The 25101-nt window shown below is 45.3% G+C and overlaps 1 protein-coding gene across 1 annotated transcript in view; it reads right to left on the bottom strand.

Annotated features, from left to right (window-relative positions):
- Positions 1-9947: 9947 nt before the first annotated feature.
- Positions 9948-25101, bottom strand: part of SYN2 (synapsin II) — a 207670-nt gene continuing 192516 nt past the window's right edge. Inside the window, exons 11-13 of the mRNA XM_037000264.2 lie at positions 17580-17640; positions 13298-13547; positions 9948-10834 (exon numbers count right to left, since the gene is read on the bottom strand). Of these exons, the coding sequence (XP_036856159.1) occupies positions 10699-10834; positions 13298-13547; positions 17580-17640 (447 nt within the window). The 3' untranslated portion in view covers positions 9948-10698. The remainder of the gene's footprint in view (positions 10835-13297; positions 13548-17579; positions 17641-25101) is intronic.

Below are 25101 nucleotides of genomic sequence, written 5' to 3'. Positions count from 1 at the left end.
GATTTGACACCAAAAGCAAAGGCAATAAAGACAAAAACAAACAAGTAGGACTACATTGAACTAAAAAACTTCTGCATAAAAAAGTAAATCACCAGCAGAGTGAATGCTAACCTACTGAATGGAAGAAAATATTTGCAAATTATAGTTCTGATAAGAGGTTAATATCCAAAATAAATACAGAACTCACACAACTCAATAGTAAAAATTGATCTAAAAATGGGCAGGGGTGGAGGTTCCTCAAAAAACTAAAAAATAGAAATACCATTTGACCCAGGAATTTCACTCCTGGGAATTTATCCTAAGAAAGACATATGCACCCCTATGTTTATCATAGCACTATTTACAATAGCCAAGAAATGGAAGCAACCTAAATGTCCATCAGTAGATAAATGGATAAAGAAGATGTGGTACATATACACAATGGAATATTATTCAGCCATAAGAAGAAAATAAATTGTACCATTTGCAACAACATGGATGGAGCTAGAGGGTATTATGCTCAGTGAAATAAGCCAGGCAGAGAAAGACAAGTGCCAAATGATTTCACTCATATGTGGAGCATAAGAACAAAGCAAAAGCTGAAGGAACAAAATAGCAGCAGACTCACAGAACCCAAGAATGGACTAACAGTTACCAAAGGGAAAGGGACTGGGGAAGATGGGTGGGAAGGAAGGGATAAGGGGGAAAAAGGGGCATTATGATTAGCACACATAATGTGCTGGAGGGCACAGGGAAGGCAGTACAACATTGAGAGGACAAGTAGTGATTCTGTACTATCTTACTATGCTGAAGGACAGTGACTGTAATGGGGTATATGGTGGGGACTTGATAATGAGGGGAGTCTAGTAACCATAATGTTGCTCATGTAACTGTACATTAATGATACCAAAACAAACAAATAAATAAATAAAATAATGGGCAGGGGATCTGAATGGACATTTTTTCAAAAAGACATACATATGGCCAACAGATACATGCAAATGTGCTCAACATCACTAATCATCAGGGGAATGGAAATTAAAACTGCAATGAGATATCACTTCACACCTATTAGACTAGCTTTTATAAAGAGACAAAAAGTAACAAATGTTGGCAAGGACGTGGAGAAAAGGGAACCCTTGTGCACTGTTGGTGGAAATGACTGGTGCAGCCACTATGGAAAACAGTAAGGAGGTTCCTCAAAAAATTAAAAATAGAATTACCATATGATTCAGCAATTCCACTTCTGTCTACTTATCTGAAAAAAAAAATGAAAACACTAACTCAAGAAGGTATATTCACCCCCATGTTTATTGCAGCATTATTTACAGTAGCCAAGACATGGAAATAACTGTCCACTGATGGATTAATGGATGAAGAAATATGGTGTGTAGATACATATACACACACACAATGGAATATTATTCAGCTATAAAAGTGAAGACATTTCCTGCCATTTGCAACAACATAGATGGACCTTGAGGGCATTATATTAAGTGAAATAAGTCAGACAGAAAAAGACAAATACTATATGATCTCACTTTTATGTGGAATCTACAAAACACAAAAAACAAAAACTGAGCTCACAGATACAGAAAAAAGATCGGTGGTTGCCAGAGGTGGGGGTTGGGTGGCAGGCCCAAATGGGTGAAGGAGGTCAAAAGGTACAAACTTCAGTTACAAAATAAATATTTCATGGGTATGTAATATATGCTATGGTGACTAGTTAGCAGTACTGTATTGCATATTTGAAAGTTGTTAAGAGTAGATCTTAAAAGATCTTATCACAAGAAAAAAAATTTCTGACTGTGGTGAAGGATGTTAACTAGACTTATAGTGGTGATCAATTTGCAAAATATACAGACATCGAATATTGTACACCTGAATCAAGTATAATGAATGTTCTATGTCAATTATACCTCAATAAAAAATTTTTTAAATGTAAAAAAACGAAGAAACAGAACAGAAAAGAGGCAAGAAAGCTAGTCTCTCCAGATATAATGACATCCTTTTGACATGGCAGTTCTTAGGGAAAGGGATCCTGTTGCGAATGTGCTTAGTCAGTCCACGCACTTAGCTGAGGGGTCAAACTGTGGCTTCAGAAGTCTAAAGATCAGACCTAAAGCCTTGATAAAATTCTAACCTACTCCCCGGACTGGAGGCCAGCCATGGGCCCATTTTTTTAAACCTTAGAATAGTAAAATAGATCCCTACAGAGCAAACCTAGAAGAGAAAACGTGAAATCCTTAAGCCATTCAATAGGATAGAAACTTCTAGAAATTTCCTAAGGGAAAGTCAGGTTTCACGTACAATTACTCAGCCTACTAGGAAATTACAACTCTAAAAATAGGTACAAAGTCCAGCCCAGGAGTCCACTCTTAATGAAACCCCTGTGTCTGAAATTCTTTGGTCCCACCCTAAACTGAGCTTCCTGCAAGTCTAGAGTCCTTTTTGCCTGAATTCATAGGCTTCCTGTAGTCTGATCTGAGCGTCTCTGCCCTTGCTCCCAAGAGGCTGTTTCTAGTTCCAGCTTAAACTACTGGGCACAGGTTGACATCTCTATGTTCCTGAGAATTTTTTCTTCCACAGAGGCTTCACCTTCAACTCTGCCTTGCTGCATTTGCTCTCTTCTGCAGGAATTTATGAGGTATCTCTTATTTATAAAACAATACTAATTCTACACTATATCACTTATTCGTGTAGAAAAAAAGAGGTATTATTATTATTATATATGAAAGCCTTTGGAAATTAGCATCAGTAAGTGTCTGGAGATCAGAACAGTTAAGTAATGACTCCTCTCAGAATCCTTTTTCTAACCCACCAGACTTAGTTGGATCCTTATGTTCTTTATTACTTATTTCTAACAATCTGTTCAATATCTGTCTACCCCATTAAGCTGTAAGCTCCTTGATGGCAGAGACTTTGTTTGTTACTATATTCCCAGGAGCTAGCAGATTACCAGGCCCATACCAGGTGACTGGTAAATACTTGCTGATAAACTGACCCTTGTTAAACTAATTACTTAATTTCTTAGGGATTGAGATTTTTTTGTCTATAAAATCAGGGGAAACAGTAGGTCATCGTCAAAGTCCTTACCAGATGGAATTAATTTGTATCATGATTTGTGAAGTGTTCTGACGTTCACAATTTACTATGAAATGCATTAAAAACATAAGGTGGATTGTTGGGTACATATAGGGAAGGGTATATATGGGATAAAACAAGCATAATATGATGTTAATTGTAGAACATGGGTGGTGAGGATGTTCACTGTTTAGTGACTTCAACTTTCTATGTATTTAAAAATTTTCTTAATAAAATGTTGGGGGAAAAGTGTGGGATTCAGAGTAGCCTAAGACATGGACTTTGGTAGGAAAAAAGCTGAAGAAAATGCCTCAGTATAAAAATCATCAAGAGTTCAAGATTATGAATAGAACAAAGAGACAAAATTACATTTTAATAAAATTGTGAGTACTTGCAAAAAAATATATTTAAGTAGTAGAGGCAAGAAGTGTATTGAAAGAGTTCAGAGAACAATCACAGGGGACTACTAAGGTGCTTCATGGAGGAGGTGATATTTCAGCCGGGCCTTTAAGGATATGCATGATTTAGATAGGTAATGAGGATATGAAAAAGGAATTTTTAGGAGCTGAGGAGAGCTTAGAATCATAAAGTATGCAAATATGTGGAACAAGAACGCAAAAGCAAGGACAGTGAATTTTAATCAGCTTAGCTGCAGCTAAATAGGCTGGTATAAGGTTGAAAAGCAATGAGAATGATAAATAAAATTTTTTAGGATCTTGCTTATATGAATGAGGTAACTGCACACAGAATTTCCATGCATTATCTCATTTCATTCTCACCCAACCATATGAGGTATTACAATTACCACTGTTACGTGTAAGGAAACTGAGGTTTAGAGAAGTTCAGTCATTTGCCCAAGGTCACACAGCTAACAAGTAGTAGAACCAGTACTGAAACCGGGTTTTTCTGACTTCAAAGCTCAAATACCTTACCACTAGACATATTGCCTCCCTGGTAAATTGAGGCTAGACTCTAGGGGACATTAAATACCAAGATAAGGAGTTTGGGCTTCACTATGTACTGGAGATTCACTGAAGGATTTGAATGATGAGAGCTTTTTAAAGAAGTCTACCTCGTAGAAATAGGCAAGAGATTGAAGGAAACCCAAGTCGGAAGCCCACTAGGAGGCTGTCAGAATAAGAGGTGTGAATAAAGGCCCTAATCCTGAATAATAGCCATAGAGATAGAAGAAAGGAACAGTCTTCAAGAAGAAATAATCAGTGGATATATTCCTACTAATTTTATATCAAAATATATTGAGGCATTCACTGTTTTGCTGTTAACTATCCATTGTTGAGAAATGCAACAGTTGTGTTTAACTCTGCGCTGTTAAACACAAATTAAAAGTAGATTCCAAGAGTTACATTGTGTTGGCCTAGTGAAGCACCAGAGGCGAATGGGCAGCTAGAATGTCAGTACAGTCCATTCACCAGGCCATCAGGTCTCAGGGCTGGTTTGAGGGTCTTTAGAGTATTGGCAAGTTAGGCATGGCTGAGCCAACTATGGGTGCCTTTGGGCCTAGTCTTGCAATTCTCTGTCATTACCCATGTGTTCCAGAGGGGATCTAAGAAGTCCAAATCTGTCATCACCAGTAATCTGATAGGGCTAATCTCCCTCCCCTAGAACAGGATCTAGAACAACAAGGGTTTGTTAGAGGGCCACTCAGTTTAACCTGATCCACTGGGATGGCTGTGGCTTTCTGCTATGGACTGCCTGGAGGAGTTAGCTGAAGGGTGGAACTTCTTATCAAAAGAGATGTCTGTGGATATGGAGGTGGATGAAAATGACCAGAGGGGTGGTGTTCCCTGGGAAATATTCATTTACATGTGGGGCAGGGCACCTGAACCAGCTGTTTGGTGTTCCTTCCTCCCTTCTCTCTAGTTTCCATGATAAAAGTGACAGGCTGGGGAGTATGGACCATGAAACAAGAGAAGAGACTTCTCAAAATACAGACCAGTGGACAAGCACCAGTGTGTGCATGTGTGTGTGTGTGTGTGTGTGTGTGTGACTGTTATCAATATCCAAGCAAGATAGAAGACAAGTTCTCATGGAGTGATAAGATGTTGAATAAGAGGAGCGTACACCAGAGGGAATTCATAATTGTGTTATTTTTCCCACACATTTATAATCAACAGGCTTTGAAGTCTAAGGAGATTTGTAGAAGGAAAAGCACCATTTAAGTATGAGCCCAAAGCTCAGGTACTTGGAAATCACCTGTTAAGGAGGGACAGTCTCATGAGGCTATTGTCAGAATCCAATGAAGTGAAAGATGAATAGCACTTTATAAATCGTAAAGCACCTTTAACTTGCAAGTTGCTAAATAAACTGTAAGATACTATATAAATGTAATGGATAATGCTGATGATTATTTGAAGAGGAAAACATTATTCTGATTGTACTCTGTGTGACTTGAGAACTAGACAGTAACATGGTTGTTTTTAACAACAGAATTTGCCTGTTGAAATGCATCTTCTCTCTTTCAAAATCAGTAATCTTGATGGGGCTTGACTTTTATTTCAAAGACAATTATTCAAAACATATGAGATTCCTTTCCTGGGATTACTTTCCTTCAGAATCAGTTTACAAGTCACACAAAATTATCTCAATAATTTATTGTTACATTGTGTTTTGAACCTCACGTATTATCTAGCTTCATCATTAGAGCCAATTCCAAAAGAATTTTAAGTGTTTCTTAAAAAATCAAAATCCACTCCCTAAAGCAATGACTCTTAATCTTTTGTGTGCGTGTTGAGGATCTGCCAAAATGCCCAACACACAGAATAGTTTGCCTAATAATCTCTAGATATCCAGGTTAAAAAAAACACAAAAAAACAAAAAGCTCCTGATCTTCCAAGAGTTACAGAAATTCAAATTTGAGGCTAGAGATCTGAGGGCAATTATTTTCTGAGCATAAGCAGCAGTCTTGTTGGAATAAATGTGTAGCCTGCCAAAGGAATTGTTTGAAGGAAACCATCCCACTGTAGGAATGATCATATAGTATGAGTGTTTAAAGTTGAGTCCATTAGAGTCATGTGGGGTTTATGTTGTCATTTCCATAGCTGCAAGGGGGCAGGGGGTTTTGCTGTGTGTGTGTGTGTGTGTGTGTGTGTGTGTGTTTTCATTGCCAGTGGGATGCTTAGGCAGCAGCATTTGCTTCCTTGGGTGTCTACCCTCAGCTTCTCAATTTAACCAACTCAATTTGAAAGAGTCATACCCCCAGGAAAAGGCATCATGTGGGCTGAAACTGCCCTACAGGCCCACCTGGTTACGGAAGATGACAAAAAGGCATGATTGGCATTCTTTAGCTGCTCCTGGAGGAGTCCTGGCCTGGGGGCTGCCGCTGGAGTTCTTTACGAGGTGGAGGATTTCTTGCGATCCTTACACATGCCAACTACTGTTAGGGACACATTTTAGATGTATTAGCTCATTTAATTTTTCAAACAACTTCCCCAGAAAATTAGTATTGTTCTCATTTTATAGATGAGAAAACTGAGACATAGAAAAGTGGAATGCCTTATAATCAGTCACTTAGCAAATAATTAGTGAAGCTGGGACTGAAACTCGCATTTGATTTCAGAGCAGCCTCTTTGGTTGCACCACAGTCTTGCGCCACTTCTTCCCTGGTGTCTTTGGATGCCCCTCGTCCCTGGAGGGTCCCTGGAAATGAAACCCATTCATGTATCTCCCTAAGGACAGTGTCTGGACTGGCCCATCAGTCACCTGGGACTGAGACTCCTTTGCTTTGATTACCATCTGGCTTCATGACCTTGGCAAGCTCCTTAGTTGCCTGGGCCTTGGTTTTCTCATCTGTAAAATGAGGGGATAGGTCTAGATGGAACTTCCGGCTGTGAAATTCAGTGACTGAATTTGATGGGCTCACTCTGTTCCCCATGATGGGCATGCTTCCCCATCCTGGGCACCATTCACAGCTCCCTAGAGGGTGCCAACTTCTCTGGAAGGAGAGAAGATTGCCACCCCAGCTGGGACTGTCATGCTCTATGGCTTGTCCATTTTACTCTTACTTGGCTCATCTTTATTCTCCTTCCCTAGCTTATCTGAACTTAATCTGAATTCCTCAAATAGTTCTTATTTCTTTAACTCCTGTGTAGTATTCCAATTTATGAATAAACTGCAATTTATGTTCTAATTCTCCTGTGAAAGACGGTTTTTTTCTACTTTTCGCAAACAGTGCTGAGACTAATACTCTTTTACTTGCTTCCTTGAATACATGTGCAAGAGATTCTCTAAAGTGAATATCTAGAAATGGAATTACTGAGTCATGGGGCTTGTGCATTAGATATTGCCAAATTGTTCCCCAAGGGAGTGGTACCAACATGTGTTCCCACTTGCAATGTGTGGTGTTCTATTTCCCATATCCTCACCAATATCCATCAAACTTAATTTTTTGCAAACTAACATTTTGACTGCATTTGCCTTATGGCACTGACCACTTTCTTGTTTGTATTTGTATATATGCTACCTCCTCTACTGAGCTGTATCTTTATGAGGGCAGAACCTTTGCTTAACTCATTTTTGTATTCTCCCCAACCTATTGAGATTAGTAAGTACACAACAAAGAGTTGTGAACAAGTAAATGATCAGGAGAATTCATGCATCTCAACTCACAGAGATGGGGAGTTCCATGGGGCAGGATGAGGCATCTGTCCCTATTAATCTCTGGTAAAAGATGTGGGTAGGGAATCCCCATCAGCTACACAGTCAGTTGCACAGTGATTACAACTGGCCTATAAACCGGAAGTTTCAATATCTGTAGTGGACTGTCACCAACCTTTGGAGGTCCTAGCTTTAGATTACTTTTTATCATGGTATTCATCAAAGATTTATTGATTTTTGTGCGTGGCAAATTTCCCAGTCTCTGGGGCCACTTCATTACATACTAAGTGGGCTGTTTCTGAATGGAACTCCTCAGCCTCTGGCCCCACCCTATTACTAAGGGTTGGATGGAATCCATGTGTCCTTTGCACTAGGGTGCTGCCTGACCTATGGTAAATGCCTCCCCTTTTTGTCACCCCAGCAGTTCCAGGATGACTCATTTTCTAAATAAGCTGCTTGTGGTTTTTGGTCTGACATCACATGTGGAAGAATGAGTAATTTTTTAAGACCAGAATAATACTTGATCAGAATAAGATACATTGTGTATGTTACTCATGATTCTAGAACAAGGGGGTCAACACTGATAACAAATTATCTGGCCTCCTACCCTCCTTTCCTAGGGGCCGAGGAACAGAGAGTGATGAAGGAAGGAGGTAGGTAAGGGTGCAAAGAATTTTGTGTATTATCTCTTATTTTGTTTTCACATTATGTACAATTTAATAATTACATCTTGTTGCCTCTGCTAGATTTAATCTAAGTAATATAACAAAGTAATCAAAGCCCATGCGGGTCTTTTGCTACACTGCTTGGGTTCAAATCCCAGCTCCACCACATATGTGGCTTAGAGACCTCAGCAAGGTGTTGAATCATGATATTCGTCCGTATCCTCATTTGTAAAATAATAGTAGTACCTATAATATAGGGTTGTAGTAAGGAATAAATGAATTGATATATGTAGTAAGGAATAAATGAATTGATAAATACTTAGAATTGTGCCTGGAACTTAGTAAGAACTAAAGAAGGGTTAGTAAATATTTATTTGAATCCATCACAATGTTTATGCTCATAGTAAATGCTCAATGAGTGATTTACATGAAATGAATGCATTCTATTAAATGTATTTGAAATCTGGGGGGCAGAAGTGAACACAAGTAATTGACTCTTGGTTAGAAACAGAAGGAACCTTAAACATCAGTTCCCTTGAGCAGACATTCCCTGTCCCCCATCCCCACCCCCCACCATCACCAACCCTGCCTTTGTTTGGTTTGTTAGTAGCGTGCTCCCTAGTTTTGTGTGTTGTGATGGGAGCAGAGCTACTCCCCTCTGCCTGGCTCCTCCCTTCCACTCCCCCCTGCGCCACTCCTTGCTTCCCCAGGTATCTCAGTGGGTGATTCTCCCTCCTGTTTTTATGTGTAAGAAGAGGGTACAGTTTTATATCCTTGAATGATGAAAGCATGAGCTGAGTTAGAAAGGAGACCCTGCCACCAGAGAAATCCATTCTCTGACCTCTCAGCACCAACAGCTTATGAGGAGGGTTAGCAAGATAGTGGCATTTGAATGTGTTATTTTGTTGAGTTAGTAGGGTGGGTATCATGTGAAGGAGATGAAATAGATCTGATGTTAATGTATCTTTTTATCAGTGCAGATGTGGCATTTATCCTCACAGCATCTGTGGTCTTTGGGGACATACTCTTGCATGAGTCATGAAGAAGCCAGAGTGAAACCCCTTGGAGCCCACCTCTGGTCCTCTTCAGGATGCCTGGGGCCGAGCTTGGGAGACTCCATTCCTCAGGGCAGGCCGGTCCAGCCATGGAGGAACTACACCGTGGGCTTTTGCTGTGGAGCCTGATGGACCAGACAAGTCAGCCCAATTGGCCGCTCCAGGAGCAAGGGTGCTTTGCCTAGTAGAAAGGCTATGAATTCAGAACAATTGGTAGAAATGCTGAGTTTCCGAAGGAAGTCCAGCTGCCCTAGAGGAAACAGATTCACCGGGAGGTGGCAGGAGGCTGAGCATTGGTGGCATCTAAAGGACAGCCATACTCTCAACCACCTGCCCCCACAGTTGCTCATACATAAACATGTTCACTTACATACTGACACAAGCAACTTCCCCATCCTGGACTTTTCGCTTCTCTGTACTCATGAACATACACACATGCCTCAAATATACTCTCTCAAGTCCACAGGGTGGCCGAGGGGAGACCTCACGGCTGAATCAAGTGCTGGTTAACGCGGCTGCTTTTATTACACCAAAGGTCTTAACATTTATTTGGAGATGAACACGACACATGGCATACTGCTGTTACAGTGGCATGCGTTCTCTACAGCGCGGTTTCAGAGCTCAAGATCGCCACCGCGCGCACACAAGAACTGCTCTCCCCAGGACAGGGCAAGGGGAAGCTGCAGGTCCTTGTTTTCTGTGTTTAGTATCAGCAGACTAAAGGTGCTTCACCATGACAGCAGTCGAGAAATCTGGTGTGCTGGTCAGGTGTGCTTTAAACAGCTAAACAGAGGTGTGACAAATGATCCAGGTGTGGGTAAGTTCCCAACACTTAGAGCCAAGAGTATTTTGGATAAATATATGCTCCCCACACAGGCGGCACTGACTCAAGGGGTGGGCACATGCTTAGCACAGCATCTGGGCAAGCTACGATAAGCTACCAGGAGTCCTCAAGGAAAGGGATTCTGGTTTCACGAGGAAGAGTAAGACATGATGGCGCTGTCACAATAAGGCCACTAAACTCACAGCAAATTATGACCTCAGAGGAAGCTCTGATGACTACAGGAAAGCAGCCCTATCCTCTCTGATGTCAGGTGACCCTCGATGGTGAAGCACCTGCCCTGAGACTGGCAATGTGGTCCTTTCTGAGCTGCACGGTATCACTTAGCACAATGGAGCAGAGGAAGGGGCCACACACATCAAAGTCATGGGACATCACCACCAAGCATGGCTGACGGGTGTTGGCCAACGTTTCAGATGCCTTTCCCAGTTGGGCTGGGTGCCCCCGTGTGTCTGGAGAGCTAGTCTGAAAAGAGGCTGGCAAAGGATTTCCTCAAGCTCCGGATGGTCTCTGCTTTGGCTTCATCCTCACTGGCTGAAGACCGGAAGAAGGAGGACTCAGAGAAGCTGAAGGCATTTGTCAGGGACTGCGACTTGCTTGAAGATAAAAACCAGAGACAATGTGAGAGGGTGGTGTTCCCAGTAAGGCAGGGAAGGACTGCGACATGAGGATACACGACTGCAACCCCCTCTCCTACCCCAGGGAGCCCAGGGTGATGGAGGAGGAAGCCCACAGCCAGCACGGCCAGGCCCCTGCACTAGTCCCCTCATCTTCAGTGCTGCTGAGACAGGGGCAGCGTGGGAGAGAGGGAGGGAGAAAGAGCGAAAGAGGGAGAAGGGAAACAGGAAGAAGCGGTGACTCCAAGGCTTTGGTTTTGTGTTTTTAAATTGGATGCTACAGGGCTCACAGGCTAAATTTCAGAGGCCCAACTTGGTAAATACTGATGTAGGTGCCTCACACTCATCTGCTCTGATGAATGCAGTAGCTAGGGGCCCTGGACTTTTTGTACTCTTTTTTCCATCCCTGTCAAGTGGTGAAGCCAGCATCAGACTGGGGTCACCCAAAATCTTGGATCTGCCATCACTCACCCGTGACCATGTGCCTCTCTGGGACTTGGTTTCTCATCTGTGACATGCAGAGGTTTGGTAAGATGGTCTCTAGGGCTTTCCAGCTCTTTCTGTTCTGCTTTTTTCTCTTATTCCAAAAGAACTTTTTGGCTTGGCACAAACTAATACCTCAATGTACCTGTTCTTAAAATGGACTTAATTACCCTTGCAGCCTTTCTCAGAGGAGCCCTCATGTGAGGTCTGTGGGGCTCAGGGTGTCCAGGGACAAAAGAGATACACATCAGGCCTATACAAGGTTATTACATAGTTTTCTAATTAAAAAAAAAAACAACACAAATCACACACATCTTAGGGACTCATTTTCCCTTGACAGGCTAGGGATTCAGTGAGAAAACTGTGAAGGCAAGAAGGTGGAAGGGAGGCCATGGCAACCCCAGGGGCCCTGCGTGGCTCTTTGATTTCCACTGTGTCTCTTTCCTGCTGGCTTCTGGCTACAGAACTCTTCTCCTGGTCTCTTAGAACTTCCAGCCCTCCCTTAAGTTCAGGTGCAGCCCTAGAAACTCCCTCCTACAGCTCCTACAGAAGCCGGACGAGATTCTCTTCTGCAGTGACTGTGAACAGATGCTTTGCCTCTGGGTTGGGGATGAGCCCCCACCACACTGGCCTCTGTACGCAAAACTGGCAGTGGCTATAAGCCTCCAGCTTGTTGTCAGAGGCTGGCTCTGTCCAACAACTGTAGCCCCGAGGCAGAGACAGCCCAACAATCTGCCCTCAGACTGGGGCCAGAGTCAGACAATGAGAAGGTGGGAGAGATTAAAAAGGCAGTGTGCAGAAAACAACTGGGTTATGGTCCAGGAAAGACATGAAATGTGCCACTGGCCAGAGCTGGGGAGCAGGTGGGTGATGGCCCTCCCTTCATGTAGGACTGGAAGCCCCAGAGAATGGGGTCACCTGGACCTCCAGGGCCCTGATCCTGGTTCTGCCACTAACAAGTGGGGTGGCTTTGAGAAAGGAAACAGAGTCTCTTGGAGCAATGTTTTCTCACCTCTGCCATGACCAGGCAGTCTCGAAGAGGCTCAGCTGAGCTCCAACTTCTTTAGCTCCGTTTTCTGCCCCCTAGAGTCCTATCACCTCACTCCAGGAAGCACGGCTGGATCACTCCCATCCCCCCAAGGCCCAGCGGTGTGTGCTCACAGTGAGGACAGAGGTCTTTGGGGACCCTGAAGAGAGGCATCTCTGGCTCTGGGAAAGAGGGTGGAACTGACCAACATCTACACCAAGGCACTGTCCCTCCCGAGCATGGCTATCCTGCCTCCCAGGGGCCCTGAGTTCTTCCTCTGGAGGAGGACAGTGTGACGGGTGCTCACTGCTGGAAATGAAGGAGCCCCTGAGGATGGCATGCCTCAGGGTTTCTGTCTGGGCCCTCCTCTGTCAGAAACCGACCTCCCTCTGACCAAGCTGAAGGTAAAAAGTTGAAATGGATTTAACTACTTCCCCCTTTTCCTTCTGGGCAGCCTTGCTGATTGCACACCCTAAACTGTGAGTCAGAGGCAGGAAAGAGGGTTTTTTTTTTTTTAGAGAGAGAGAAACACACACACACACACACACACACACACACACACACACACACACAGAAAAAGGAATGGAAAAAAGAGTGTGAAACAGGATTAAAAAAAACCCTAAGCTAGTACAAGAATAAGGTTGGGGGGCAATAACACTGCCTTATTGCCACTCCCCACGATTAAAGGGGAGAGCGTGAGCTTCTAGCTAGACCTTAGACTTCCACTTCCTCTTTCATACCCTCCCCAATCAACCCTGAACATGCCCCTAACCAAAGAAAATAACCCAAACCAATCCCCCAACCAAAACCTCCCCAAAAGGGGCTAGGTAGGAGGCAGCCTATTTGCAGGTGCTTTCTAACATCTCCCTGAGCCCAGGGCCTGGAGGAGGGGCAGGAAGGGGCAGGGCAGGAGCTGCTGAATTGTCTCTTACTTGAGCTGTGGGTGAGGCTGGGGCTTCTGTGGTGGAGCAGCTGGGGGTGGCTGGGCCTCTGCCAGGGAGCTGCTGCTGGAGGGTGCATCTCCGTGGGTGCTGGGGCCGCCCGGCCGCGGAAGAGCCGAGGAGGAGGAAGAAGAGGAGGAGGAGGAAGAGGAGGAAGGTGGCAGTGATGGTCCAGGGGGGAGCCGGCGTGGAGGCAGCACCTTGCCTGGGGGTTGCATTCCTTGGGGTTGCCCAGGGCCCCCTAGGTTTAGTACAAGAAAAACTTCATAATTTAACCATATCAAAGGGTTTCCTTAAAATCTATGTCTCAAAGGGCGGGGTTAGTTAATTACCAAAAGGATAAGCTCTGTTACAAGATGCCCCGCGAGGCTCTGAAGGGCTGCAGAGCAGGTCCCTGGTTTCCCTCATACCTCGCCGTCACTTGCTCCTCCTCGGGGACACAGCACCTCAGGCACAGCACAAGTGTGGATGGCAGGGAAGACACCACGGGGTGAGCGATCAGAGGCGCGCTCTCTTACAGAAGGGGCCCCAGACCAGAGGGACCCCACCCCTCTTCTCCAGAGGTTCTTCAGGTACAGGCCAACCTGCCTCCCGGTTTACTAGGAGGTCTCATGTTCCAGGCAGCAGACGAGGTACAGGGCAGGGGAAAGAGCACTGGCTTGGGAATCAGGGAACCCAAGATGTGGTCTATGAGTGACTCCCTGAGCATGTCAGCCAACTTTTTGGGGCCTCAGGCTTAAAAAGTACATCTTAGTTATCTTTCAAGATGCTAGTGTTTCAAAGGCAATAATCAATGAGAGAAAATCCTTCAAAAAGTATTCTGTGCTTTATGACCACCAGTGATTTCCGACATTGTTTTCATGGAGCTGGCCTCTGTTCAGCCTGCCTGTGTCTGACTGCCCCACCCTGCCCCGCCAGGGCTTCATTTTAGCATTAACTCATGCCCATGACTAGCATGAATCTGTTGTTTCCAGGTACCCTTTGCCTTTTTAGTAAAATCCTAGAGGCTCCAGTCCCTCTCAGGGGTGGTGAATTCTCCCGAAATCCAAGCCCAGTTCTCCCCTGGGGATGCTGTGGGCACCACATGGCAAAGGACGACTCCCCCAAAAAGAACCAGGGTATCTTCTTCCCAGCATGAGACAGAAAACCACCTGGGGGCCCGGAGAGAAAAAAGGCCACCCTTCCTCTGGGGGTAGCAGGCAGTCAATGTGGTACCAGATGGCTCAGATTTGCTGAGGGGGGGTTGCTAACCTCGGAAGTCAAAAGATGTCCCCATCAGCACATAATGACAAGTGGAAATGATGCATAATTGGCCTGGGAGATCCAGTTTCTCCATCTCAAGCTCAGAGACCACAAGCATGGGTCACTGGAAGAAGTGGGCTTATAGGAACTCAAGAGCAGCTACAAGTTGTGTTGCAACTTAGTTTCCCAGGAACACCACATCACCTGTACCCTCTGGAAAGGCAGAACCATATGTTTACACCAGTGTGCATCCATGTCAGCCCATGTCTCCACTATATCGCAGTGGGCTCTACTTTATCACCAATTACCAATTAATACCATGGTTAGTAACACATAAATACATAAAATGAATACATAAATGGAATTTTGCATGTTTAAGAAGTTTCAAGTTCAAATCAGGTAACTAGTGAAGATGAAAGATCAGCAGATTATTTCACATTAACCGGTTTTTGCCTTTTCCAAAGTTTGGCATCATTTGTTTCAGCAATTTATTTGCAAATACTGGAGGTTGGCAGCTTAGCCTCTTGTACCGGAAACCTAACCGCTTTCCCACCTGTACAAAGATGCTTGAATAGCCAGAAACTTTACAACTTAACACTGAAGACAGATATAACTTTTCCTTTATTGCACATTAAGCTGTACAAGAGAGTCACAAAAGAGAGGTACTTCAATCACACTTCCAGCATTGGCTGAGGGTCTCTCAGCTGGACTGGTACAAAAAAAGGGGGTGACATCAGAAAAGAAATGGGTACAAAACACCTGAACGGCAATCCTATACTGTGATATGGATGTCCCCCAGGTCACAGAATTCTCCCTTCACATGCTGTCTGAGGGCACATGACAGTCAGGTTACACTGTCGGCTTACATTTGGCAGTGGGAGCCCTAATCAGTTTCTCCCCCACCTGAGAGACCTTGGCTGAAACCTCTCTGGAGCCTGAGTGAATTCAAATGGCAACTTTATTATTTGTGGCTCACAAATGTCACATGAAAAGCACCTGGATGTTCACACTGATAACATGCAGAGAAGCAACACCACTATCAGCTTGCCACTTGGGACAAAAATCAATCAAAATAAATAAATAAATAAATAAATGAAAAAATAAATAAAATGTAGTCCTCTGTTCTGGGAAATGTTGCTTTATTCCTTTCTGTCATTTCTTCAGATTGGGAGGTATTTAAGGACCTGATTCTTATGCAGCCCTGGAAGTGCTCAAATGCATATAATATGTATATATTTACAACAGATCAACCACCATCATCATCGAAGTGAGGGATCACAGAGAAAAACATTCATACTCAGTGCATTTCCCTGTAGCCTCAGAATGTGCCAGCAACCAAAGGAGAAACCAGGACTCGTGCCCCTTGACACATAAATCATGTTACGTACTACCAACACTAGTCATTCCTCTGGCCTGGTAATCCAGAACACTGACTTGTCAGTGTAGAAGTGAGAGGGAATGTAAAAGTAGAGCTAGAAGCATTTCTTCTAATGTGCAAATTGCTGGCATGAACTCCCGCAGACCTGGTACTAGGGGAGGCCACGTAGAGCCCACCTGTTCCCAGCCTGGCCAGGAGATGGCAAGATGAGGCACTGAAACCAAGGCCTGGTTTAATGAACTGCCTCATTGCTGCCAGAAGCTGCGTGTCGGAGGGAAGAGGATAAACTGGGGAGGGTTTTTCAAGAGCCATGGCTAAGGAGCCTCTACCCCAAACACACACAAGCTAAAATCTAGATCGTTCTTCCAAGGAAAGGTAAAGCTCTTCATTCTCTGGACTCCAGAGGGCTCTTGTAACAGCTGAAAACTACAGCAGGAGTCCACCTCGAGGTTCTGTGGACAGTGTACCCACTTGAGTGCAATGGGACATTTTTGATTTGGTCTCATGTTAGGATGCCTTGGGAGAGGCCAAGAGCAGAATGGTCAAATCCTTCCCAGACTTCCAGTTGCTCCCTGCATTCTATGTCCAACATTGCTAAAGAATCATCTCTGTACACAGGTCAAGCTTTGGAGAATACAAAGCAGCCTCAGTTCCACAGAAGCATACATATGGCCAATTCAGAAACAGCAACAAAGAAGAAACAACTGAGGGGGACTGAGATCAACACACACAAAATACTCACAAGTTCACTTTGATATTGCACATCAGCGGCCCCCCCCTTTTTTTTGTCTAATCTCATAGCTAATTAGTTGATAATAAAAGCAAAGGGTACACTGGGATGTAAAATATAGAGCACATTCCTGGAAATAGCTTGTTCTTTATATTTCACGTCATCACTAAAACACAAGAGCTCTACAGGCACAGCCAGCCTATTCACATACACTCAAACTGCACCACATTTTAGCCAATGGAGAAAAAGGTGGGTGCCTTCAGAGTCAACAGATGAAGCTATGGAAATAGAACCTTGAAAATCTCTTAAACTTCTATCTATTTACCCTACTCATGCAGAAAGGAAGCAAAAAGCATAGTTCATTGAAGGTCCCAAGCACACTCATGGAGGTAAGCAGGAGGTGGGGGATGGTTTAATCTGCACCGGGGGTTGGGGGAGAAGGAAAGGAGTTGAGTTTTATTTTTGTGGTCTTTGTTTCTCCCCTGTCCAACCCCCCTAGTCCTATTTCACCCCACATGATGCAAGACTTTAAAAAATACTCTCAAACTACCCAGAAGGTAGAGTCACACCAGACTGGGGAGAGGCACAGCTCTTTTTTACACTGTTGACAAACAGCCCTGGAATCACAAGTTATACAGAGAAACACAAGTGAGCATTACAAGCACAAACAGGAACAGGTAAACAAGCGGACAGAGGGGCTGACACTGCATAGGAAAAACACAGTCCAGTCAGCACTGCAAGAACACAGAAGCGGCACCAGTGGGCGGGGCTGCTGCTCCCCTCCCTGCTTTCCTTTCTTCCCTTGTTTGGTTTTGGCTTAAAATTTCTGCTTTGAAAAATTAACTACCAATCCCTTTACGAAGCTTGAACTTGTTTTGGCCCTACTGCAATGCCATTACAGTCGAGAATATACTGTAAACAACCTTGGGGGGCTGGCCGCTGAGGTGGGGTCTTGCTCAACTCCGGATCCTTAAGTGTTCCACTCTGGAAGACAAAAATGCAAAAGAGATGAAAACAGAACTCCAAGCAGATTCCAAAGAGAAACGCTGTGGCTCCGTGGCATGACTGCATTGGGATCTGGTGGGATCCAGCGGAATCTGGCCTAGAGGCTTCTACTCTTCCAGAAACACCTCAAAGCAGTTCTCAGCCTCTAGGGTGTTGCTGGGCACAGGTGTAGGCAGTGGGGCTTAGACCTTCTCTGGTAGGCAGTGTCTGAACCTCCACGGCCCTTTTTCATTTCACTCCGCATTAGACTTATTCTTGCTAGGAGCTTTGGGTCTTCTAACACCATCTGGTTTCTTCTCTGGTGGCTGCCTGATGTCCAACATCCCCTCATCCTCTCAGGCCCAGCTTCCTAAAGGGAAGAGAGGCTCAACACCAAACTCCAGAGGGTGGGTCATGTTTCAGGTGACTGCAAGGGCCCAAGAGCTACAGGGGCAGGCCAGGTGACTAGCCTAGACTTGGCTCACTTTTCATGTGGCGTTAACCCTGTGGTGGCATCAGTTCTGGGTCTGACTCAGGGGTCAGATCCACTCTTTGGCTGGGGGCAGGAGCTCCCATAGGGAGGGAATTAAGAGGGGGGCAGTCCCAGAACCCTTCTTACCCAGAGAGAAGGAGTGAGACATTCATGTTCGTCAAAGCACACAGGGCCAGGCTGCTTTTCCCTCTCAAACAACATAAGCGCATTTTACCCACCACACGGCTCCACTCCCACGCTTCCCCTCCTCCCAGCTGTGGTTTTGATTATGCTCCTTGGATCAAAGATGCCCGTGACTTCATTTTGTCTAACATGTATATTAAAGGCAGTGCGTGTTTGGGGATGTGCTCTATGAAGCCTAAGTGAGCGACAGTGATGTCAAAGGCAGCTTCTGAGCAAGCCTGTGAAACGGGCTAAGCATTTCTCCGGCATTCTCCCACTTCCTCTTTTAGGGCTTCTCTCCCCTTGTGACATGTCCCCCAGCGCTACTCCCACATTAAAACTGTTTTGCCCCCTGTTCTCCATTCCTTTGGGCCATTTCTGGCCATCGTCTTCCCCTCCTGCTTCTATTAGGACAGCTCCTATCCTACCCTTTCCAGGATCATGGTCTTTTAATAACCATCACCTAAAACTGTTCTAGGTTTTACTGTTCATTGAGGCAAGGGGTTCACTGAAATGTTCTGAGTGCCACCACATCTGAGCATGCCCCCTCTATCTAAAATCCCCACCCAGTCACAGATCACAGCAAGAATACCCACACTTCCCTTCCCTGCCTTCCAAGAATTTTCATGGATCTATGAGGTTTAGTTTGTGCCCTGGCACTGAAATACCCACACCCAGTGAGCCAGCTAGCGACCACTCCATCCAGCTGGCATCAAGACCCATCAGCTTTTCTCTCTTGGCACCTAAGATGAATCATCTTCCCTTGGGCAACTCTGGTCAGGCCTATGTCACTTCTCACTTGGACTACCAGAATAGTCCCCTAATTCTCTGGTGAATTGTCTCTCCCATCTATCTTCTCTGTGCCTACCTGCTACCCTCCTGAACTCCTTCCCTAATTGTGTCAGTTTGGTGCTCTAAATAATTTGTAGCTAATACCGTATGTGGGCGAGGGAACATGATGGGCACTTTTATGTAGTATTTCCTTTAAGCCTCACATGAGCTTTATGAGGTAATATCATTCTATCAACAGCCCTGATTTTTAGGTAAGGAAATTGGGGCCCAAATGAGTCCTGAAACTTGCCCAGGGTCATTCGAGGCAGCTGCAGCTGGGCGGTGAGGCCGGGCAGTCTGCTGTTCACCCTTCCTTTCCATTGCCAACAGGACACCACCCACACTCTTCAGGCTGACACTGGAGACTTGCTTCAGCATCCTGAGGACTGCTCTTTCCAGCCTTCTCTCTCCCTCATGTACCAAACACACCTGCCTCTTCTCAGCCTGACCTCACTTTAGTCTAGGCCACACCACTGTCTATGCTCAGCACCCTCCAGGAATACCTTTTCTCCTTTTCTACCAACCCAATACAACCCATCCCAGAGGTCTAGGTCAGCCCCATCCCACCCATGAAATCTCCCTCTCTGACTGTCCCCTTGGGTTGTGACTTCCTCTCCAAAGTCCTGTGACAGCACTGAGGAGACTCACACCACAAAAGGAGCACTTCCTGTGTTCCTGTTATCCTGAAGTGTGGCACAGTGCTCCTAAGAAGACTGACAGATCCTTCAGGGCACAGACTATGTGTCCTCCATCTTTTTCATGAATTTATAGCAAATACAATGCTCATTTTTTTTTCAAATAAAAATTGGGATACATGGTCTAATACAGGAATTATTTATTTAAAAAGCTAAAATAGTTAGAATTAGGAATATTTTGGAAAATTCAAGATTATTGTCATTTTTCCAACACCAGCAAGGACAGGGCTGATCATACAAGGGGTCTTTAACAAATGCTGGTTAAATAAATGAACACATATTACAACAACAGTAAAAATGTAAAAAGGACTAGAAGATACATCTTTTAAGAACAAATACAGTTAAACCCTATTGTATCTGGTCATCAACTCCAGTGAGCAGCTCTGAAAAGGCTCAGGTTAGGGAGTTAAACTTAAGGCCTGCTATCCTTGCCTATATCTCAGGCACAGACAGTAAAGTCAAAACAAGCCTCAAAGAAGCAGAAATTGCTTCCATCAAGACTGTCTAACCAGCCAGATATTTGAGGCCCAAGAGTTCCTTCCCATTGTGATCTCTTCTTTCTCTCAACTTGGGTGCCAACTGGAGAAGTCTGGGGCCAACACACACTATTTGGTAATGGGTATGCAGTGTACCAGGGTTGTTTTTTTACACACACACACACACACACACACACACACACAGGCTGCTACCTGGGTTTTTAAGATTGGGCAGCAGAATGCCCAGGAATTCAGGCTTTTGGGTTAGGAAGATCTTGGGTTAATTCCAGATCAGCTACTTATTAGCTTTGTGGCCTCAGGCAAGTTATTTTGCCCCTCTGCACCTGCCTTTCTTCAAAAGGTTTCTGTGATGCAAAGTGAGATAATCTATCCATCCATCCATCTGAAGCAAGGTATCTGTAAGCACCTGGCCTTTGTAGGTGCTAACTGAGATACAGCAGATGACAGTGAGGGTAATACCGCTGAGGCCCTTTCCTCTGAAGTGCTTTGTTTCCTAAGTCTTACTCCTGTGATGGAGACCCCCTGCAGTGCCCCCATTCCTAGACTTGGGAGAACTTTATTCAGTTGTGATGGTAAAGCCTCTGCCGTGCTCCCTGGTAAGCTATCAGTGTCATGGCCTCTCATTGACTAAGACAGATATTCAGATGAAAGAGCAAAATCCATGTCTGTGGAGTCACTAGACTGTCTTCTGCCAGGCCGCCCACCCAGGGCCTCACCTCATACCACTGAAGGCTGCCAATAAATCACTCAGACATTGGTCAAGAACAACTTAAGATGTTCTCTTCCCAGAGAATTGTTATTTTCAAAGAGGGTTATGGAACACCAGACAGCAGGAGGACAGAACCAAGGCCAATGAGCAGAAGCTCCAGAAAGTTAGACTTTCACTTATAGGAAGAACTTCCTATGATAAAAACAGTGGAAGAGGCTACCTTGGGGGGCGGTTGTGTTCGCAAAAAGGCTAGAGGATTACCCAACAGAGATACTGTAGAGAATATTTCTTCATTACATATGAGACAGATTAGGGGAACACTATGGTTTCTTCCACCCTGAGAATCTATGACTCCAGGAAAAATCTTTATAATGGTAGAACTCCAGATACTACAGGATGAACTGACAGGGGCAATCATTCCAATGAAGGCTGGCCCTAGCTCTCCTCAGCCTCAGAAATATACAAATGGGACACCCGAGGATGAACTGGGCCCCAAAGTTCCCTTCCAAACACTCCAGAGGAAGAGCTCCCAGAGGCAGTCTGCAGGGCTGGAGCCTGGGAATGTGCCTTGGCCACCCCTGTCTGGCGCCTAGGGAGCTTCTCCTGTCCCCAGCTCCACCAAGGTTGTGGACTGAAGACTTCCCAAGAGCTATGCGAGGCGGGAGGAGAGTCCCCTAGGACTGTAGCTGGCCAGGCTGAGACTCTTCTGCTCCACCCACAAGCCTTCCATCCGCTGGGGCTGAAGGCTGTTCCCTGTGGGGCTTGGCTACCATGGGATCTGTCTCCGGTCACCAAGAGCCGGCTGGGATGTGGAATTCCACAGAAGTCTGGCCACTCAGGCGTCACTGACAAAATCTGGCCTGTAGCCAGCCTGTAGCAGGAACTCATGGCCGGATTGGGCTGCAGTTTCCCTCAGAAAGTTGCGTTGACTCAAACAGGTAAGAATGTGAAGTCCAATGCTTGTGCCCAGATGCACACAAAAAAAGAAGGGGGACACCTTATAGCAGCATATGGTAAGAACCCCAAACAACTGCAGGCTTGCAGAATGACAACCGGCTCAGAAGATGTTGTTATAAAGCTGCTACCAAACATTTGATGCAATTGAAGGTGCATCAGTGTTTCAATGGGGGAGGTCACAGGTCCATGGCCCTTTTGGCTGAAAAGCCTCATGAGAAAGCACCTGCAGCCAAGAGGACACTGGTGGAATCAAACAGGTACATGGAGGAGATAGGATGGTGAGAACTGTGGAAATGACACCTTGCCTCATGTGACTTTGGGCAAGTTACTTTGTCTCTAAGTCTCGGTTTCTTACACCAGCCAACTGTAATTAAGGTGCAAGTGAGGTAAACATGGAAGCACCTAGGGTTGAGTAGAAGATCAAAGTGAGCCAAATGTAGATCTGATCAAGGTCAAGGGCTGTCTTGGGCAGCAGTGAGCTTCCTGACATTAGAGGTGAGTAAGCAGGGCCAGGACAAACTCTGGCCAGAGATGCTGTAGAGGAGCTCGTGTAGATGCAGGCAGCTGATTTCTATAGCTCTTGGGGCTCTGGACTTCATTCACTCTTTCATGCTTTTTTCAGTTCTTTAGGTGTCATGAGACATGAGACAAGCCTGTCTTAGCTGCAAAATATTGAGTCCAGCAAGACCCCAGGGCTACTGGGCCTGAGCAGAGGTATCCTGCAGGTACAGGATTTGAGGGACTTGGCAAGGAGAGAGTGCTGATGCTCTCCATCAAAGCCTTGTTGGGCTGATACCCTGCTATGTTGCATCCACCAGGCTTCAGTGATCAAAGAATCCAGGGAGGCAGGAGAGAGCTAGGGAGGCTCCTCCCAGTGGGAGGGCTCAGCACTCGGTTGTGAGGAGGAAAGCAAGGGTTCCCCTTATACACAGTCACGAAGACCCTGCTCTCTCCATGCTTACCTTCTCCTGTGCTTTGGTGGGAGCATCAAAAGGACACAGTGTGTAGTAATATAGAGTGCTCCCTGAACTGGGACCAAAAAATTCAGCTATCCTGCATATAAGCTTTGTGACCTTATACAAGTCATTTGTGTTCTCTTTGCTGATATGTGAAATGGAAACACCAGCCCAAGCCATCTCACATAAGGTTCAAAATAATGGCTGTGCTTTGTAAACTGTAAAGTGCTAGGCAAAATGATAAGTGAGTATCATTACTATTATTTAAATAATAATAAATATCAATCCAAAGGAATGAAGCTCTAATGGTAGGATTTCATGCCTCAGTGGAGAAGGTATTATTGGGTAGCTTCCTGTCACCTGGTGCCTAGTAGATCAGTATGTGGGGGATTCTGGGCTAGGCTCTTCAATGCCCTCTCTGTTATCACTGACTTGTTCTAGTAAGGTCCCTGAAGATGCAGATAAGTCATTTCAGAAACAGTAAATTAACTCCTGAGGTGATTGGAAAGGAAATCACTGGTCTGGAAGAGAAACCAAGCCCATGGATGAGGGACTGTGGGCTTTTATCAAAGGCACCTTTAATTTGCCATCCTGTGCCTTTCAGCAGACAAGCTTGGAGAAAGGAGCTCCTATCTGAGATCCCAGCAGGATGGAGAGCTGAGGAAGGAAAGACATTGAGTGACTCAACTTTCAAGAGTTGTTGGCCTGAGTCCAGCTGCCCCCACCGAGGAGGAAGGCCTGTGCTTGCTCAGCATATCTGAGACAGGAAACTGGGAAAGGGTCTCAGGGTCTGACCCAGGAAAGAGGCCAGGCCAGCCTCCTCGCTGGACTATTCTGATCAGCTCCCCAGGCTCTGCTCCCCGGGTCTGGGAGCCCAGGGGGAATGAGGCAGCGGGAAGGAATGTGGTCGGGAGGCTGTAGGTCCAGTCAGAGCAAAGGGGACTGCACATGCTTTCAGGCACCTTGGGATCTTCCTGAGGCCAGCCCTGTGGTCACCAGTGCCCACCTGCCTTCTTCTGAAAGGGTATAAAAGGTGCCTGAGGGTGAGTTCCTCATCCTTTTGTGCTGCCCTGAGGGCAGAGCTCACCCCCTGGATTGGAGCAGTCCCATAATTAGTGATTTCCTAAGGATATAAGATGTCTCCCTTGGGGGCTGTCCCTGAGACCTATGGGGCACTGAGGGCCAGGTCACCCGAGGTCAGAATATCCACTTCAAGTGATTAAAGATGTCCTTTAAAAGTTAAGAGAGCCCCAAAATAGTCAGTTTCCCTTAATAGTCTGTTAAGGGATCTGGTCACCAGTGACTTTATCTGAACCTGTCTCAAATCTCACATTTTCAGTTTATATCATTGGGGAACAAACTCCCTATAGCCAGTCCTTCTGTGGGAAGCAGGAAGGCCTTTATTTGTCCTAAATTTATTTCTTCTAAGCTAAGTGAAGCCATCTCAGTCCCATGTTTGAGATTTGAGTTGGGTCTCCTCCCTAACTGCGCTTCCCTTTAGACTCCAATGACCATGCTTCCCAGGCTTGGTCTCCCTGTACACAAGAGACTTCACTGTTTCAAACCTTTGTGGCTGGAAATGTTTTGAGTACTTCTTTGGACCAGAGTGCCAGTAAAAAAGGACTGGTAGAATGTCCCGCCAGAGGCCAGAGGTTACAAAGCCTCAGTCCTTCAGTTCTGGACCCTCATCAGTTCTGAACCTTCAGATCTGGAAGCAGATTTTAAAAGTTACCAGCTCCAGCACCTCTAGCCCCCAGCCTGCCCTGCACCATATCCCCGGCAGTGGCTCATCCCACCCCTGCTGGAACATCAGCAATGATGTGGCAGCCACACACCACTTCCCAGAGCAGCCATGTCCCCTCTCAGTGTTGGGTTTATTCCTGTCTTCAGTGGGTTTGACTTTTGACATCTGTCATGACAGCTATCAGGGAGCTGCAGCTATGAAATCATGGGCTCCTTGAGACTACTGCTATTCAGTTGTAGCTCTTTTAACTTTTAATCACAGAACCGATTTGCCAGATGCCTCAATATCCTGGTTTCTCTCCTCTGAAAGCATTCTCCTTAAGAGTTAGAGTTTGTCTTTGGTAAACTGTAACCCCCCCCCCCCCAACAGGAGACCACACTGCAGGTGTGCTCTGATCTGCTGGGGGCAGGGGAAGAG

This window comes from Manis javanica, chromosome 3, assembly GCF_040802235.1.
Source record: "Manis javanica isolate MJ-LG chromosome 3, MJ_LKY, whole genome shotgun sequence".
Taxonomy (NCBI): domain Eukaryota; kingdom Metazoa; phylum Chordata; class Mammalia; order Pholidota; family Manidae; genus Manis; species Manis javanica.
Note: the sequence above shows the minus strand (reverse complement) of the source record. Positions and strands in the feature narration are given on the sequence as shown.